General features: G+C 35.6%; 1 protein-coding gene and 1 long non-coding RNA gene across 12 annotated transcripts in view; both read right to left on the reverse strand.

Annotated features, from left to right (window-relative positions):
• Nucleotides 1–4,642: 4,642 nt before the first annotated feature.
• On the reverse strand, nucleotides 4,643–9,757 carry LOC123539253 (uncharacterized). The gene is made up of 5 exons (XR_006683948.2): nucleotides 9,134–9,757; nucleotides 8,799–8,921; nucleotides 8,440–8,552; nucleotides 8,051–8,171; nucleotides 4,643–7,120 (listed from the first exon to the last, which is right to left on the reverse strand). It is a non-coding gene; the product is annotated as an uncharacterized LOC123539253 (long non-coding RNA).
• A 221-nt stretch (nucleotides 9,758–9,978) lies between these two features.
• Nucleotides 9,979–20,094, reverse strand: part of LOC123538647 (roundabout homolog 2-like) — a 35,992-nt gene continuing 25,876 nt past the window's right edge. For 10 of the 11 annotated variants that reach the window (XM_053529609.1, XM_053529605.1, XM_053529602.1 and 7 more), the window contains 4 exons: nucleotides 19,825–19,965; nucleotides 18,859–19,152; nucleotides 18,134–18,257; nucleotides 9,979–14,415 (listed from right to left, as the gene is read on the reverse strand). In XM_053529609.1, coding sequence (XP_053385584.1) covers nucleotides 14,268–14,415; nucleotides 18,134–18,257; nucleotides 18,859–19,152; nucleotides 19,825–19,965 — 707 coding nt within the window. In that variant the 3' untranslated portion in view covers nucleotides 9,979–14,267. Of the gene's footprint in view, nucleotides 14,416–18,133; nucleotides 18,306–18,858; nucleotides 19,153–19,824; nucleotides 19,966–20,094 lie in introns of those variants that run through there. The other variant, XM_053529610.1, reaches the window with a different exon arrangement.

Below are 20,094 nucleotides of genomic sequence, written 5' to 3' on the forward strand. Positions count from 1 at the left end.
AACTAGCTGTAGACAGTGGCTGCAACGTATCATTTAGACGGCGTGAATATAACATGTCAGGTGGACGACAGGGATAGCAGGCGTGTCAGTTGCACATCGGGAACAGCAGGCGTGTCAGTTGGACGGCGGGATATAACATGTCAGCTGCAGGCGTGTCAGTTGCACATCGGGAATAGAAGGCGTGTCAGCTGGACCGCGGAGACAGTGTGCGTGACAGCTGGACTTCAGGATAAAAATCGTATCACCTGGTGGGGGAGATAGAACGTGTGACAGCGAGAAGGCGGGGATAGAACGCGTGACAGCTAGAAGGTGGTGCTAGAAGGCATGATAACTGAACGGCGGAGATAGAACGTGTGTCAGCCGAATGGCGAGGAGAATGCATGACAGCTGAACGGTGGGTATCGAACGCATGACAGCTGAACGGCGGAATAGAACGTGTGACAGCTGTATGGTGGAGATTGAACGCGTGACAGCTGAACAGCAGGAACAGAACGTGTGACTTTGTTTTATTTTGTTTTGGGTTTAAGGCCGTTTTTCAACTGTACTTCAGTCATGTAACGGTTGGCAGTTAACCTAACCAGTGTTCCTGGATTCTGTACCAATACAAACCTATTTTCCGCAAGTAAATACCAACTTTCCCACATGAATTATCATAGGTGGAGGACGAATGATTTCAGACACAATGTCTTTCATCAAATCGTCACGGAGAACATACGCCCCGTCCGTGGAACGAACTTGCGACCTCGCGATCCGTAGACCAGCGCTCTCCCTACTGGAAGGCGGGGATAGAACTCGTGTTAGCTAGAAGTCGGCCGGACGACAGAGATAGAACATTAGACATAAAATGCACAATCCAGCATTTCCCAACGGACTATTTTGAAATTTTAATGTTGATGTTATTTCTGACAGCTGTTTTTTTTTTCAGTCCTCTATTATTCTCCATTTTGCTGCTGTTTGTCTTCATTTTTTTTAAGTTTTAGATTTCCCATTATTTACCGTGGCGCTTCCACTAACTCCAGTAAAATAACGACGTTTTGTACTGTTATTTCATAAATTTCATCGGATTAATTTTGTTTCAAAATCAAATACAATGAATATTTCACATGTGATACATGATCACCTTTTTTCTCTTTTTTTTTTGTAATAAAACGACATACTGTTTCTAACAGCAAAGCAAGTTATGGCTTATTATTTTGTTCTAACTTTTTAATCAAAGTCTTTTTTCTCCATCGTCACTCTGTCTACTGACATTAAGTGAATATTTTTAATCTACATGTTGATTGTAATATTGTTTGACTTCATCTTCATTTTGCTTTTGTATACATTGACGATGCTACAGAAATTACACTGTTACAAAATGTGTTTGAGGTATTTTCGTAAAAGTAGAATTGTTCGACGCCAAAATGTCGAAACAGGGCAGCAACAGCTACAGAGAAAAGCACATGCTTTATAAGGGAGATAATTCTTGAGACCTTGTTAGTGCTTTTTAAGACCGACAATGTAAGGGAGGCAAATCTTATAACTGCCCCTAATTACTAGTTCGAAAACAGAAAAGAATGGAAAAATAAAAAAAGTACAAGATCAGAAAGAGCATACTACATTATGAAAATAGCAGTGCATTTGGCGGGGGAAGTTTTGACATAGAAATATACAGCAGGGTGGTATAATTACAACTTTGGTGAAGATCCCTAGAGATCTTTAAAGTATATCTGTTTTTAGCTATACTGATCTTTAAAAGGGCCGGGTGAAGTTTGATGAATATCTGACAAGTGGTTAATAAGAAAAGTTGTTTAAGCGTATTTCTATTTTTATCTCTATTGGCCCCAAATTGGAGCCCTAACTCCTCCGTATAATTTAAATAATATTGGGAAAGGAACGATGCTACAAACTAAGTTTTTGAAGATATGTCAAACGGTTTTTAATACGCTTTACTGTAAATAATAGAAAATTTCAATATAACTATTCAATCAGATATTTTTTTTAATTCATCTGATGTTACCTGTGTATTTACATGAAATGCCCTTAATTGTGGTATACAGTATCTTGTGCAAACGAAACGACTTCTTAAAACCAGATCATCATTTTCGTTTATTCGTACATTCTGTTAAATGTTTCTGTCCAACCTGATAACAATCAAAATATGAAGTTAACATGGCTACTGGTTTCAGAGCCAAACTTCGTGTATTAACTTTGAAACATGTCCAGTCTGTTGAATCCGTCACACTTCATGTTCAATGAATGACTGTATTCGACCTAGAACAATCAAAATTCATAGGGTGATAGGGTTTACAGAGTATATCACCCCTATTGTTTTTCTTGTCATTTTATCAAAGGTCAGGGTCACAGGGGTCTGAGTATGGAAAATCGTATGCGACCAACGACTCGAGAACCACTTTACCTAGAATGTTGAAACTTCATAGGATGATTGGACACGCAGAGCAGATGACCTCTATCGATTTGAGATCACTCCATTAAAGGCCAAGGTCACAAGTGTTGAAGATGGGAAAATGTTTCCGAGTAATTACTTGACAACCATTTGATCAAGGGTGAATGTAGAAAAGTGTATTAAAATAATGAATAATCTTTCTTTCAAGTCAGTGTAATTCAACAGTATTTTAACTTCTCAAATCGGATGTTTGTTTTGTCGTCTTTTTTTTTAAATCTAACATTGGTGTTTTAGTGCTTTCATCTATTGCAAGAGATGTTGCTACTGAAGTTCAAATGCACCGCCACACACTCATATGCAATGTTTTTTTAAAATTATTTTCAGCGTTCTTGGAAGTACAAAACTGATCTCCGCAAGTAATCGCCATTTCCATATGAATAAATGGTGAAAGACAATTGATTTCAGACACAAAATGGAGAACATACGCCCAATCCGTGGAGTGAATTCACTACCCCGCGATCTGTATATCAACAATCTCCCTATAAAGGTATGCGGGTGGGCTTTGTAGGTAACAGTATATTATGGAATGCAGGGCTCCATACCCCTTCACATGATTGTATCATTTGTGTAGTTTTGTCGGAATCATTTTAATTGTTATCATTCATAGCAAAAGTATGTCACCCTTACGGAGCACAAAAACATATTTGTTGTGAATGTTGACAGTGTGTTCTGTTTTCTTGTATAAAAAGTTTTATTTGTTCCTTTTAGAGAAGAAACACCAGGCAGCTGAGACTAAAGTCTAGGGGGCTCCGTGGCCGGGTGTGTAAGGTTGTTGACTTCAAATCACATGCCCCTCATCGATGTGCGTTCCAGTCTCACCTGGAGCGTTGAATTCTTCATGTGAGGAAGATATCCAGCTAGCTAACGGGATGTCAGTGGTTCTACCAATGTGCCAGTTAGTGATGAAATAATGCACCTGGGGTCGTCCTCCACTATCAACGTTTGAAAGTCGCCATATGACCTATAATTGTATCAGTGCGACGTTCAAGGTTATAACACATTAAATAGTTGGTGTTCTTTATTCTATATAATATTGACTTATTTCTAATGGCCGCAGCACACATCAGAACCCATTGTAAATGTCTGTACCCTACATTTTCCTGAAGAGTATTGTCAATGCTAAATAAAAATCAAAAGAAAAGTGGGGCTCATGTTTGATGCAAGAAAAATGATTTCAGTCAAACACATAAACTGCAAAATCAGCTAAAAAATGAGACCCCAAATTACACTGGTGGTGTATGATCTAAGTTTCCATGAAAAGTTTTGTCTTGTTATTCCATTATGGAAATGCTACCTACATGTCAAGCATAGATCTGTCATGTGATTTTAGCAAAAAAATTGCAAAGAATATAAGGAAAACAGCTCTACAGAGCAAAACAGCTGAGAACTATTTGTATCCGCCATTAGCCTAAACCCAATAAAAACAGCTCGGTCAACATGAAATGCACCCCACCCAATTATGCATTCAGTAATTGCACCAGGAACATAAATTATATGGTGACTGTACAAGGAAGTTCTACTGTTCTGGATTAATGTGTCCTTGGCCCTTTTACCTATTGACCTCAAAATCAGTAGGGTCATTTGCTGGTCATGATCAGCCTCCCTATCTAGTTTCGTGATTCTTGGCCAAAAGTTTCTGAAGTTTTCATCCGGAAACGGTTAACTGCCTTGGGTTACTGAAACCTTGACGTTTGACCTACTTACCACAAAATTAATAGGGGCCATCTGCTGGATATGACAACCTCCCTATCAACTTCCATGATCCTAGGCCCAAGCGTTCTTGAGGTATCATCCGGAAACCGTTTCACTGTTCTGGGTCACTGTGACCGTGACCTTTGACCTATTGACCTCAAAATCAATAAGGGTCATTTGCTGGTCATGACTATATATAACCTCCCTATCTAGTTTCATGCTCCTAGGCCCAAGGGTTCTTGACTTATCTTCCGGAAACGGCTTGGTCTACAGACAGACCGAAATCTGCAAAACAATATACCCCTCTTTCTTAAAAGGGGGGCATAATAAATAAATGAGACTGAAGTCGTCTAGTCTCCCATCAACAAGTCAACAACGTCCTCTTGCCAATCTCTGACAAGAAAAACATGCCAAAGTTCACTTTAGAGAACTGTCCTGTTTTTGTAATGCTTTCAGAAAGTAAATATGCCAAATGTGGCCATAAAAACAATAAAACAAGGAAACTGTGTTTTAGACATCATTTATTGAAAACCAACAAACTAGTGCAGACTGTGAAATGTGCATTCCCAATTTAGACATACATAAAAATGAACACAAAATATATTAAAGACTAGAGGGCCGAGATGGCCCTAGGTCGCTCACCTGTGTAACATACCATAACAGTGTATACATATTTTACCTAGTGATTTCATGGAGACAAATATTTTTAAAGAAGACAAGTATAGCGGATGAATAGTTCACATCCTTCACAAAAAAGAACAAACAGAATATCGTTTATCAATTGTAAATTATTTCTATTCTGTACAATGTAATATAAATGTTTATTACGTTTGATGTCACGGGAGTGTACTAAAGCCATTACATAAAAATGATAATACACTAGTGAAATAAACCTTTGAAGTTAACATCATTTCAAGTGTAGGAGACGTTGGTCAAATTGAATCGTTTTAATAGCTAAAGAAAGTAGAATTTTTGATAGTTTCAGCATGAAAAACTAACATGTGATAAAAAGAATATTACATTTGTGACTTTCCACATTGAATTTATTAAACTCGTTGAAAAAAAATTAGGCTAATCAGGCTAGCCTTAAAAGGGGCCTAACCTTGAAGTACATGCAAAAGAAATGTTTCAAGTAGTTTTGACATGGGAAATATCTCCTTTTCCACCAACAAAAAGTTGCATGTCATGGCAAGTGCCCAAATCTTGTAAAATGGTCCCCGAGCACACATACCAAAATTTAAACATAAAATGCAGTGCTATACTGAATTTTACTAAATCTACAATTATTAGCTCTGTTAACGTCATTATTTTTCATATTCAAGGGCAACTGGCCACTTAGATTAGCTTTAAACAACATTTCATTCTTTGATTACCTTAATTTATTATAATATATATTGTTTTTCTTTTTAAACAGGGGTTAAATTACCCCACCCACTTTGTTAAAATGCACAGTACAGATATAAAACTCAGAATATCAATTTCTTTTTTATTATTTAGACATCTGTACTTATTTAAAACAAGAATCACTTTGAAAGACTGGAAAACAGTTTAATGAAATGTATTTCATTGTTTCTGGCTTACACAATTATGCAGACAGTTTTGTACAAAGAAGTGAGTTTTTCATGTAAAATAATGTTTTATTTTGTCTAAAACAGATTTACATTCATTCAAAAGATGTAATACTTATCAGTCACAGTACAATGGATATGAACATTATCACAGTGTGTCAAGATGATATATACTACATCTATAAACGTTTAAAGGAATTGCTAAAGTGAAAGTATTGACTAAATTTAAATTCACTTAAGCCTACTGTTTAAACTTAAATAAAGTACGAATACATGTATGAAAATAATCTCAGATTTAACATTACAAAACACATTTTCACATCAACTCTAACAAACATCTGAAGCATTGTCCAAATTAAGCTGATACTGCTATTCCTTTACTGTTAAACAATTTAATTTGATCAAGGGGTCTATATTGTACCCCACCCACTTAAAATACTTATGAAACAATGTCATATTTTCTCATCTAAAGGGTAAATAATGTTAACGTACCATTAACAATCACAACAATATTTATTTATTCATAGCTGCATTCCATCAGAAATAATTTTAATTAAATACAAAGTGCACAACACATCGAATATTGTGCATATATATGTTATTTCAAAGATGATGAAAACATTTTCAGCATACTATTTGATAAATTTTAAATAAATATTTCATACTGATTCCCTCGTTTGTGTTTTACTTCTCAAAAAAACAAAAGGCTATACATAGTCTTCTATATCAATGTCTGCTATTGTAGGAGAGTTAGTGCAGTTTGTACCTCTACAGTCACCACAACCAAATGAACACTGCAGTCCATGTTTCCTGCAACTGCATCGTCTTGAATCACATTTCGTTTTGCAGTTACAGCGATGATTCCGGTGCTGTTGGTAGGTCTGCTTCTGTGTGTTGAAAACATTTAGGAATTTGCCTACCTGTCCTGAAGTTGACATTGCACGTCTGATGGTAAACTGCTTCAGCCGCTGGAAGGTCTATCGCAAGGGAAAGTTTGCTTAATATGTTGACTGCCAATTCTTTCATTATATAATTTAGGTACAGTTTTCTGAAATTCGAAACTACGAACAGGAAAGACATCATACCCACGTTTGTTCACACTTACTTTAGCATTTTTTGTACAAAAAAAGACATTTTGTTTGAAAAATCAGATGAATCTTCTGAACGTAAGGACCTAGATGTAACAGGATTATTATTCATATCACTGTTTGTCAAAGAGTTTCGAATATGTATATAGTCATGGCGACACTGCACGTGTACATATTGTCCTTTACATGTAAAAATGTTAGTTCCTCTTGCTATGGTTGCATTATTGATTCCGTCGCTCCCCTTCTTACGGAGACATACAACTGGTTGTCCATCTTCCAATTGCCCTTTGCAAATAGGACACTCTTCCATAGTTCTTTATCAATTACTGGAAAAAAAGAAAATTGTATAAACACATTTAAAGATAACCAATGACCATCTTTCACTAAAATATTTTATCGTATATATTTTCTTCAAGTGTATGTATTTTCCTGATCAGGTGTATTTAACTCAACTATATATACTAGAGCTGCTTTTTAGAAAAGCGCATGCCTCCAAAAACTGCTTTATCAGACTTTCAGTGCTTTGATTATAAAAAAAAACAAGCTTCAAGGGCCATAATTCCAAAGTGCCTCGGGCGATTTGGCTAGTTATCGAACTTTGCCGAGCACTTACTGGCAACACACATTTTGTTCAAGTTTGGTGAAGATCAGATGAGAAATGTTTGACTTAGAGCAGACAAGCTTTGTGACAGACAGACATGTGCACACGCACACAGAGACAGACAGACACACAGACAGGAGTAAAGCAATATGTCTCCCACACAATTGTGTGTAAGTGGGAGACATTATAAATTAAGTTTGCATATAGAGGTACATTCAAGATTAAATGTCATGCAGGAAAGATTGTTAGAAAAAGAGCCAAATTTCTAGTGGTAGAACAAATCTATACTGTGTTTATCTTTACATACATGTGTACTTAAATCTAATTTATAGTACTGTTAATACACATAAACATGTTAATGTAATGTTTATATGAACTATATGAAGTAGTTGTTCACTTTTTGAAATACGAACAAATTTGGTCTTGGATAAGTATTTAAACTGGGGATGTTGCATGGATTTACATACAGCTTTAAATAAATGTGTATTTGTGTAATTACATAATCTCTGCTAACAACATCTATAATGAGCAAACAATCGGACAGAACAAACGCAGCTTCATATAAATTCTTAGTGCTAGATGAACATATTTTATAGTTCAACCATAGGTTATTTCTTCAGAAAAAAACTACATTTCCGGAACACTGTGTTATTACCTAGTTAACTCTATAGCATTGTTCAATCGTTCAGAGGGACATATGGTAAGCAATGTCCTCAAAGACACTCGTTTGATTTTCCGACTTCAGCATGTCAGTCACACAGAGTCAGCATGCATAACTGTAAAACAAAATATACCATTGCAGTGTAACATGTTTTTTACTGAACTCATTAGTACAAAATGTACAGATGTATATTTTTTATACACACACTGCTTCGCTCCTGTGAGGTTACACTGTTTATCATATTAATGTATTTTAGATTGATTACTTTGTTTATACATTTTAATGTATGTTTCCATTGTACTTAGGTATTCAATTAGCTACAAAGAAATAGATAAATCAGTGTTAATGCTCTATCCAGAATCAACATGTTGTAACTGAATTACCTAGATATAATATAATGTGCACTGCCTATATTTTCAATGGACGTTTTCAAACAATTTTATTGTAGTCAATCTTCCCTTTGCAGCAAGCTGTCTCACATGATCAACGTGTCTAGCTGTAAATTAAAATATACCAATGTTTCGTAATATGTTTTCTGAACACCTTCAGTACCAAACGAACAGAATTATATTTACATACACACACTGCTTTTTCTCTTAAAAGGTTACATTTTTTATCACATTAATGTATTTTAGATTGTACATAGGTATTATATTAGCTACAACGGAATAGAGAAATCAGTGTTAATGCTCTATCCAGAATCAACATGTTGTATATGAACAAGAAACTTGTGTGAAATTACCTAGATTAATAAAATGTGTACCACCTATCTTTTCAATTGACGTGTTCGAACAATTTCATTATAAGCAGTACCACAATCTTCCCCGTCTGTATCATATCTGTCACACAGGATCAACGTGTCTAACTGTAAAATAAAATGCATACTGTCGTTCTTTATCTTATTATTGAGTAATATGGTGCAATTTATCACAGTTATAGTTTTATCTAAAACTTCCTTTAAAAAAATCATTCAATCTTATACAGTCTGCTTAGAAAAAAAAAAAAATTACTTTTTTTCTTAAAGGTAATTAAGTATACGGAAATTCAAAGAATTTCACAGTTTTAAAGTAAACTTACATTCATTTGCAAGCGCTAACCAGGCATTATAAGATACAGTTAATGGGCACCAGACACTCTGACGAGACACAACCGGCTCAAGTTGCCATCTTAAATGAGAAAAAAACAGTAAGTTGAAATCAAATCAGTAAGTACAAACTCACAAAAATATTATTTATACAAATACCTTGTCGAAAACATGCAGGAAATCAAGTTAATTTGATCCGCGTGGCACTTGATTCAATAAATTATAAATTTGTTTCAACTGTAAAACGGCCCTTATCCGCTTCCGTACATTTATATTTCTAACAAAACTCTTGTTAAAAGAATGCATTTTTTTCAAATTTCGGCTCTTTTCTAATAATTTCAAGTTAAAATATCAACATTGATCGTTCTAAACTTTTATATATTATCATTTTCTTTAAAAAAATATACAAATTGCAATGACACCATGTGATATACCTTACCCGTCTACCTCTAGATGGTTTTAAATCGATACAAGCATTATAGGCAGCTGTCAATATCTATGCAGCTCTTTTTTATTCACATAAACAAGCTTTTAATATAAAAAAAACAACTTACAGCTTAAATTGTCTCTGTTTAAAGCATCTAACTGTCTGCGGAATTTTGTTTACATCTTGGAATTGAAAATATGGCGTGCGAATTATCGTATGACGTCTATTTCCACGCGCTTACTGAAACACGCTAGTATGGTGTCGCGTTTGGCCACCGTCAAATCTCATGTTTGGCAGAATTTTCAAGTTTGTTTTGTTAAAATTGCAAGGTCGATTTTATGCAACTTTTGGTAGAAAGTTATTGTGATCATGTTCTTTCGCACAGTGTAATTTTATTTTCTTTTGCAAAACTCAACAGAGCCTTACATTCTATTATTTTATTCAACTCATTTAATAAATTCGATATGATTTGACACTCATGTAATATCCTCTATAGAACATATGAAACTAGAATGTGTCTGTAGGACACAGGGTGTGCCCCCCACTGTACATTTGTCATAAAAAAGGGGCAATAATTCAGATGTTTGCAGTCTTAATGGGGTATAGCCTCAACAAACATTTTATGAAAAGGATTCATTATTCTAGGCCATATACTTTTTGAGCTATGAGTATCACAAACAAAAAATTCACTATTTTGGTTATTTCGAGGGCAATAACTCTGTAAAAGCACTAAGATTCTCAAGAAGAATACCAAGTGTGCAAGGATACATCATGATAAAGACTCAGGCAAGGTTTCATGAATTAACATCAAATACTTTTTGAGCTAGGTGCGTCACAAGGTGAAAATGTGAATTTTTGACTATTTCAGGGGCCATAACTCTAAAAATAGGGGGCAAACCAAAATGAAAAATGGGAGGTGCGCAAGTTCATATCACGATTAAGACTCATGCAAGGTTTTATGAATCCATATCAAATACTTTTTGAGCTAGATGCATCACAAGGTGAAAATGTGCATTTTGACTTTTTGAGGGGCCATAACTCTGAAAACAGTGGGTTGAGCCAGACGAAAAATAGGAGGTGCACAAGTTCATATCATGATAAAGACTCATGTAAGGTTTCATCAATTTATATAAAATTCTTTTTGAGCTAGGCCCATAACAAGGTGAAAATGTGCATTTTTTACTATTTTTGTACAAACGGTAGAATTATATATCCTGACTGAAATACTGGCTTATTTTAATAGATTTTACCTAGAACAAACATTTCCAAACATAGAAATTACTGATAGTTTTTACCAGCCTATTAACTATTGAGTCTATTAAGTGAACATTAAGCCCCATTTTAATACATATCATTGACTTCTAAGGCTTATCATTTGTTATTGAAAAACAATGACATTATGCTCACACAGATATTTCACTTGATGTCACATAAGAACTATGACATTGTGCTCACACAGATATTTCACTTGAAACATGACATTGTGCTCACACAGACATTTCACTTGATGTCACATAAGAACTATGACATTGTGCTCACACAGACATTTCACTTGATGTCACATAAGAACTATGACATTATGCTCACACAGACATTTCACTTGATGTCACATAAGAACTATGACATTATGCTCACACAGACATTTCACTTGATGTCACATAAGAACTATGACATTGTGCTCACACAGATATTTCACTTGATGTCACATAAGAACTATGACATTATGCTCACACAGATATTTCACTTGATGTCACATAAGAACTATGACATTATGCTCACACAGACATTTCACTTGATGTCACATAAGAACTATGACATTGTGCTCACACAGACATTTCACTTGATGTCACATAAGAAACATGACATTGTGCTCACACAGACATTTCACTTGATGTCACATAAGAACTATGACATTACATTGTATGCTCACACAGACATTTCATTTGACATCACATAAGAATTATGACATTATGCTCACACAGACATTTCATACATTGTCACATCAGAACTATGACATTTCACACACGTTTCACTTGTTGCCACATAAGACATTTCACTTGCTCTCACCTAAGAACCTTGACATTATGCTCACAAAAACATTTCATTTGAAGACACGTAAGAACTATGACATCATGCTCACACAAATGTTTCACTTGATGTCACATAAGAACTATGATATTATGTAACTGAGAATAAATTTACACGCTTGTATGAAAAATATATTTTGTTAACAACTTGTAATGTATTACTAGATTTTATTCACATCTAGTTATTTCAATGTGTATACAAAAAAAAAAAAATATGCTCCATCTAAAAAAAAAGCTCATTTGTTACTATGAAATCAGTTACATTTAAGAAATAATAAATTTTTCCTATATTTTATCATGTAATAAAATATAGGCAGCAGTTTGGATGTGTAATAATTAAGTCATGAGAGCGTAGCACGAGTGATTTATTATTCGCATCAGAAATGACTGCCTATATTTTATTAACTATTGGAACATATTTATTATTTCAATTCTAACCATGCAAATTCTTCACATTTTACAGTACTACATTTTAGCTCGATACCTCATTCGGCTAGCCATATGCTAGCTATTATAAAAACCTCCCTACAAAAGGAAAGTGTTGCATAAAACAGAATTTCATAGTTACTGCTGTGAAAATGTTATTTCTAATAACATCTAAGGTCAGATTTAGAAATCAGATGTAAAATCTTCATTCAAAGTTTATATATACAGTTTTTAAATACAGTACATATCACCTACATGATGGCACTGAAACAAACACGCCAGAACATAGTGGCATATAAATATGTAAATACTTCAGTCTGGAAGATTGGAATATGAATTATGATTTATTTATTGTCAAAGTAGAATCTAGTTGACATTTGCGGGGCCAGATAAAGCTGCAAGAAACCTGTAAAACACGAAGTTTGACTGTTACTAAGTTGCAAGACACTTCTATAGAACACAAAATTTGACTGTAACTGTAAATTGCAAGACACTTCTAGAACACATAGTAACTGTAAGTTGTGACTTAAAGACACTAGTAGAACACAGTTTGACTGTAACTGTAAGTCGTAAGACACTTGTAGAACACAAAGTAACTGTAAATTGTAAGACACTTGTAGAACAAAGTTTGTATCACAATAAGAATTTGTTAAAATATCTGAAACTTTCATTTTCACAACAAGATCATGAACCTTAAGACGGCAATATCTGGATACAGCAGTATTTTAGCTGTTGGCAAACAAACCACACACTGATGTTCCATTATTAAAAGACTGCTAACACTTAACAAAATATTTTTTTTCTAAATAGGTGCCTTGTAGCCAAACAAAAACAGGATTTTTTGTGTGTTTAAGTGTAAGATCAAAATTAATTACACGATTTTTAGTGAATATTGAAATACCTTAAAATCATTTAATTTCATGAGCATGAAATTTCATGGTTTTGGTCAAAATGACAATTTCCTGGGATATAAATTCGTGAACTTTTGAACCTAAAATGAATGGGAATTTTACTTGTTTGTTGGGATTAAATTTCATGGATTGGCTCGACCATGAAAATTAGTCCCCCACGAATGATTTCACAGTACCGATTATCTGGTATTTTCACAGTAAAAATATTTGTATTTTTCACTGGTAAGAAACTATAAAATGGGTAAATTTTGTCAAAACATAAACAGAAAAATTGTTTTACATGTAAAATCTAAATATCTTTCACACAAGAACACTATGTCTTACATTTTCACACGCAGCCATGCCATTCATGAAAATACTGCCTCTGGTATTCACTTGTGAAAGATATTAATATCTCTTACACTGAAACAAACAAAATACCCTCTATATATTAACATAATGTCTATTGCAACATAAAGACCTCAAAATGACTATGTTTAAAGGAGGTGAATGGAATTATATATTTTGATTCACATTTTAATATGAAAGGATGTATATTCCTATTTTACTGGAAAAACAATTAAGACTGAAAAACATTTATAATTTTTATGTAAAGTATTCTGTACAAGTTAACTATGTCAAAAATGTTGTGTACAAAAAATGTACCTAAACAATTTAATATTATACAACCATTTAATTTATCACATACAACATATATATATATTTATCACATACATACATATATCCAAACTCGGCGATATATGACCATTTTGTGTCGATTCGCCTTAAAACCCAACTCACACACATATATATTCAAAATGTTTTGTAATTCAACAATACGATATAAATACTGGGAAAAAAAGAAGAAAGTGAAGGAGATCCACTAATAAACTCTTTGACATAGGATTCTTACTGACCAATTATTTGAGCCGTGCCATGAGAAAACCAACATAGTGGCTCTGCAACCAGCATGGATCCAGACCAGCCTGCGCATCCGCGCAGTCTGGTCAGGATCCATGCTGTTCGCTATCAGTTTCTCTAATTGCAATAGACTTTGAAAGCAAACAGCATGGATCCTGACCAGACTGCGCAGACGCGCAGGCTGGTCTGGATCCATGCTGGTCGCAAAGCCACTATGTTGGTTTTCTCATGGCACGACTCATTTAATCATTTGAATCACACTCTTTTGGATGAACAGATCAAAATACATTGAACTCGTATAAGGAGGTAAGTATTGTAAACAAAATATGGATAAGCATCAGTATGAGACCATAGTTCTTCGTTAGCCGCCAGCCCTTCATGTGTGTGGATACATGCAGGAAAACAACTTTGCAGGAGTGTCAAGGTCGCCGCAAGGGGTGTCAAGGTTGCAGTAAAGAGTGTCAATGTTGCAGCAAGGCGCGTCAAGGTTGCAGCAAGGCGTGTCAAGGTCACATACAGTACGCCTGAAAAAAAAATGGACTATTACTGATCTTAACAAGAGCTGTCGGAGGACAGCAACGCTCGACTATTTAACAGCCTTGTCGCTTGAATGAATAAGAAAGTCGAAAAAGGGGCATAATTTAGTAAAAAAGTAAAATAGGGTTATGGAACCTGCATAGTGCTTATCAGCTCATGACAGTGGACAAGTGTGTGAAGTTTCAATCCATTCCCATTAGTGGGTACTGAGATACCAGGTTACATATAAGAATTTAACCCAAAACTCCTAAGTTTAACAAGAGGTCCTGAATCGCTCACCTGTCCCAACATGACCCAGTTTTGAACTGAGTATGACGTCGTTTTTTTTCTATTATTTGACATAGTGACCTAGTTTTTGTGCTCATGTGACCCAGTTTTGAATCTGACCTAGATATCATCAAGATGAACATTCAGACCAACTTTCATACAGATCCCATGAAAAATATGGCCTCTAGAGAGGTCACAAGGTTTTTTCATTATTTGACCTACTGACCTAGTTATTGATGGCACATGACCCAGTTTCAAATTTGACCTAGATATCATCAAGATGAACATTCTGACCAATTTTCATGAAGATCCACTCAAAAGTATGGCCTCTAGAGAGGTCACAAGATTTTTCTATTTTTAGACCTAATGACCTAGTTTTTGACCGCAGCTGACCCAGTTTCGAAACTGACCTAGATATCATCAAGATGAACATTCTGACCAACTTTTATACAGATCCCATGAAAAATATGGCTTCTAGAGAGGTCACAAGGTTTTTTTATTATTTGACCTACTGACCTAGTTATTGATGGCACGTGACCCAGTTTCAAACTTGACCTAGATATCATCAAGGTGAACATTCTGACCAATTTTCATGAAGATCCATTCAAAAGTATGACCTCTACAGAGGTCACAAGGTTTTTCTATTTTTAGACCTAATGACCTAGTTTTTTCCCACAGCTGACCCAGTTTCGAACTTGACCTAGATATCATCAAGATGAATATTCAGACCAACCTTCATACAGATCCCATGAAAATTATGGCCTCTAGAGAGGTCACAAGGTTTTTCTATTATTTGACCTACTGACCTAGTTTTTGAAGGCACGTGACCCAGTTTCGAACTTGACCTAGATATCATCAAGATGAACATTCTGACCAATTTTCATGAAGATCATGTGAAAAATATGGCCTCTAGAGAGGTCACAAGGTTTTTCTATTTTTAGACCTACTGACCTAGTTTTTGACCGCACGTGACCCAGTTTCGAACTTGACCTAGATATCATCAAGATGAACATTCTGACCAACTTTCATAAAGATCCCATGAAAAATGTGACCTCTAGAGAGGTCACAAGCAAAAGTTTACACACGGACGCACGGACAGACGACGGACGACGGACGCTGCACGATCACAAAAGCTCACACTGTCACTTTGTGACATGTGAGCTAAAAAGGGGCATACTTTTGTAAATTGCAAAGATGAGTTATTGACCCTTTGCACTGCATGTCATATCATGACAGTGAACAAGTGTGTGAAGTTTCAATCCTTTCCCTTTAGTGGATACTGAGATACCAGCTTACATACAAAACCTTAACCAAAAAATTCTAAGTCGAAAAAGGGGCATTATTTTGTAAAAAAGCAAAACAGAGTTATGGAACCTGCTTTGTGTATGTCAGATCATGACAGTGAACAAGTGTGTGAAGTTTCAATCCATTCCAATTAGTGAGTACTGAGATACCAGCTTACATACAAAACCTTAACCAAAAAATTCTAAGTCGAAAAAGGGGCATAATTTTGTAAAAAAGCAAAATAGAGTTATGGAACCTGTGCAATGTAAGACGGTTTATCACAGTGAATAAGTGTGTGAAGTTTCAATCCATTCCCACAAGTGGTTACTGAGATACCAGCTTACATACAAAACCTTAACCAAAAATTTCTAAGTCAAAAAAGGGGCATAATTTTGTAAAAAAGCAAAATAGAGTTATGGAACCTGTGCAATGTAAGTCAGTTTATCACAGTGAATAAGTGTGTGAAGTTTCAATCCATTCCCACAAGTGGTTGCTGAGATACCAGCTTACATACAAAAACTTAACCAAATTGGGACGCGGACGCCGACGCGGACGCCGACGCATGGGCGAGTCCAATAGCTCTACTATTCTATGAATAGTCGAGCTAAAAAACTCATGCCCTGGGATGCCAGATGATCTTCAGTAATAGATTTCTGAGAGAAGTGTCATGGATTCCTGGATTAATTCTTCAATATTAATTTTGCCATCATTGAAAATGGAAGAAGGTTGGCATTCAGCAAAATCAATATGTCTGTCTAATAGTTAACTTATTTCTTAATCTGGCTGGACCTTACACTGTCCAAAAACAATTGCTTTGGTGGATGCAGTGGTTGAGAGGGTTAAGGCGCTTTCCTACAGAGGTGAAGGCCCCTGGTTCAAATCCTGGCTACTCCTATTGCGGCGTGTCCTCGACCAAGGCACATTATCACGATTGCCTCAGTCGGCCCAGTTGTAAATGGGTATAAGAAAATTGCTGGGGGTAAGGTATAATTAGTTTAAACTATTCTTAAAACAAGAGGGTCAAGACGACCCTGGATCGCTCACCTGAGTAATATGAGCTACATGTTTCAAATGTCAAACTGATGATTTTTAGGAATCAAGTAACCCCTGGGGTGGGGCCAATTTTATCCCGGGGGTCATGATTTGCAAAAAGTTTGGAGAAGTCTACTAGGCAATGTTACATATCAAATATCTAAGATCTAGGCCTTCTGGTTTATTTTTAGCAAATTTATGAAGATTTTTCTATGTACAATCAAGTAACCCCATGGGGCGGGGTCAAAATTGACCCCGGGGGTCATGATTTGAACAAATTTTGTAGAGGTCCACTAGGCAATGCTACCTGTCAAATATCTAAGCTCTAGGCCTTCTGGTTTATTTTTTAAATTTTATTGAAGATTTTCCTATAGAAATCTATGTTAAATCAAGTGACCCCTAGGACGGGGTCAATTTTGACCCCGGGGTCATGATTTGAACAACTTTAGTAGAGGTCCACTAGGCAATGCTACATGTCAAATATCTAAGCTCTAGGTCTTCTGTTTTCTAAGAAGAAGATTTTTTAAGATTTTCCTATGTAAAATCATATGACCCCTCGGGCGGGGTCAATTTAGACCCCGGGTCATGATTTGAACAAATTTGGTAGAGGTCTACTGGGCAATGCTTCACACCAAATATCTAAGCTCTAGGACTTCTGGTTTTTGAGAAGAAGATTTTTAAAGTTTTTCCTTTCGGTTGCCATGGCAACCAGAGTTCTGCATGGAATTCAATTCTTTGAATAATTTTTGTAGAGCTTCACCCAAGGAACATTCCTGTGAAGTTTGGATGAAATTGGCCTAGCAGTTTATGAGGAGATGTCGTTTGAAGTAAAAGTTTACGGCCGGACACCGGACAGTGAAAGATCACAATAGCTCACCCTGAGCCTTTGACTCGGGTGAGCTGAAAAGTAATCTTTAACTAAAGCTTTTTGTAAACAGTACACCCTTTTCCCCACATTCATTATAGCTTGACTGCTGGGAAAGCTAGAAGCTTTTCAATAACACACAATTTTGCTCTCCAGTAATACTACTAGGTTTTGACAGGGGTTTGAACTTACAACCAACTGGATGAGCTGCCGATACATTATCCACTTATCCAACCCTCTTTTCTCCCATTAAATACCTGTATGTAACTGGTGCGTAATCTTGTATATGTGTTGGTAGGTCAGCTGATCTCCATTGTAGTTTCACATAGTCTGAGTTAATGTCCACAGCATATGGCTCCTCTACTGGCAGTCTTGGTGGAGCTGTTAAAAGTTTGCATTGAAGGGAGGTAACTCATACATCTTAGTATTCTTCAAACAAGCATAATAATAATAATTATCATGAAAGAAGGAACAAGAGAACTGTGATACCAGCACTTTTAGGTACTGATCAATATACTTTCTGACATGTCCAGATTTATGCAATATCTGTGCAACTAAACAGATTGTTTGACGACAAGTTATAGCAAAGTTTTAAACTCAACATTAAGGTCCTTGAAAAACTTTCCATTGCGTTCTGTCAATCCTAGAATATCCTGGACTCCTTTACAATACTTTAAATTTCAGGGAAGTTATTTCCCTTTATTTACCTACTTTTGTCCAGTTCCTTGGTTTTCCAGGATCTTGTATTTCTGACACCCAATTAACACACTATAATCTGTCTTTTATCTACTAAACGTTAAAGCTTGACATAATCTGAAACGTTTTTCTTTACTGTGATGCTTTGCTATTTAACATATATGAGCCAAAGTATTGAAACAAAGTTAAGCTGAAAGTTGAATGAATAGAATTTGAGTGTATATGTAAAAACAATTTCTCACTTGTTGAAGCTTCAGAATAAACAATAATCTTATTGATATATTACCTGCACGTCTTGGTATATAGACAGGATGTGTAGGTTCACTGCGGTAGGAACCACACTGTGCTCTCACTCGTACCAGATAGTCTAAATCAGGTCTGAAGTCAGCAAGGCGTACACTGGGTGACGGGTGCTTTCTGTGCAGTACACTCCAAGTAGAGATTCCTGGTGGCGTCTGCATCTCCACCATGTATGATATACTCTCGGTACTGTCTGGAATCTCTGCTGGTGTCCAGGTCAGGTGTACAATATTCTGTGATATATCACGGATTGAAGGCTCCTTCAAAGCAAACTTTGGTGCTGAAAATACGGTGAGTAACATAATGAATAAATACTAGAGCTAACACTAAAGGTGATGAATGTACCCCCCTGCATGCACTGACACAGTACATTGCAATTTGACGCACACAAGATTGCATAATTATGTGGGAGATAAGGCGCACACAAGATTGCATATGCAGACTGTATGTACATAGTATGTTAACAAGAAACAAAGTCCCATAACTCTGCATTTTTTGTCGTTGAAAGAACCTAACGTGCCCCATGCACAACTACTGTTGTTACTGATCACCTGTGTGAAGTTTCATTAAATTGTGTCAAGGGGATGAGGAGAGATGGTGCGCACAAGATTGTGTCTATGTATATAGTATAGTAACAAAAAACAAAGTCCCGTAACTCTGCAAATAACATTTTTAGTAACTGATACCGGTAATACATTTACAACTTTTCTCACTTTGGTACAACAAATAACATAATGAATAAATATAATATTTGCATGATCTGACAACAACTTCAAATTTCTTTCACAACAGTGAAGAAAGAAATATTTGATATTGATTAATAATCTATTAAATGCAATGCTGCAAAATATGCTACCTAAGCAATTGCTGACACATCCTTATCAAGTTCACAACTGTACAAATGTTAGAAAATATTTCTTGTATTGCAAATGAAACAAAACATTGTAATTACCTTCATTTAAAGAGGACATTATAAAGATTTTTCTTCCTTTGCTCAAGAATATGCAAACAACAACGTAAGACTGTAAATGATGCCTGTTCCTGACAGCAAAGGTACACTCATAGGTATGGTATGTAGAGCAAGTCAAACTAACTGGAAAGGAAAGCATGCTGCAACAACAGTTAACCTAAACTTATGCCTGTATTTATATCTATCAAGGCATGTATGTATTTGCATCTGGACAACTGTGTATAACAACATCTTCTGTGCTTGTAAACGCCA

Source organism: Mercenaria mercenaria, chromosome 18 (genome assembly GCF_021730395.1).
Source record: "Mercenaria mercenaria strain notata chromosome 18, MADL_Memer_1, whole genome shotgun sequence".
Lineage (NCBI taxonomy): Eukaryota > Metazoa > Mollusca > Bivalvia > Venerida > Veneridae > Mercenaria > Mercenaria mercenaria.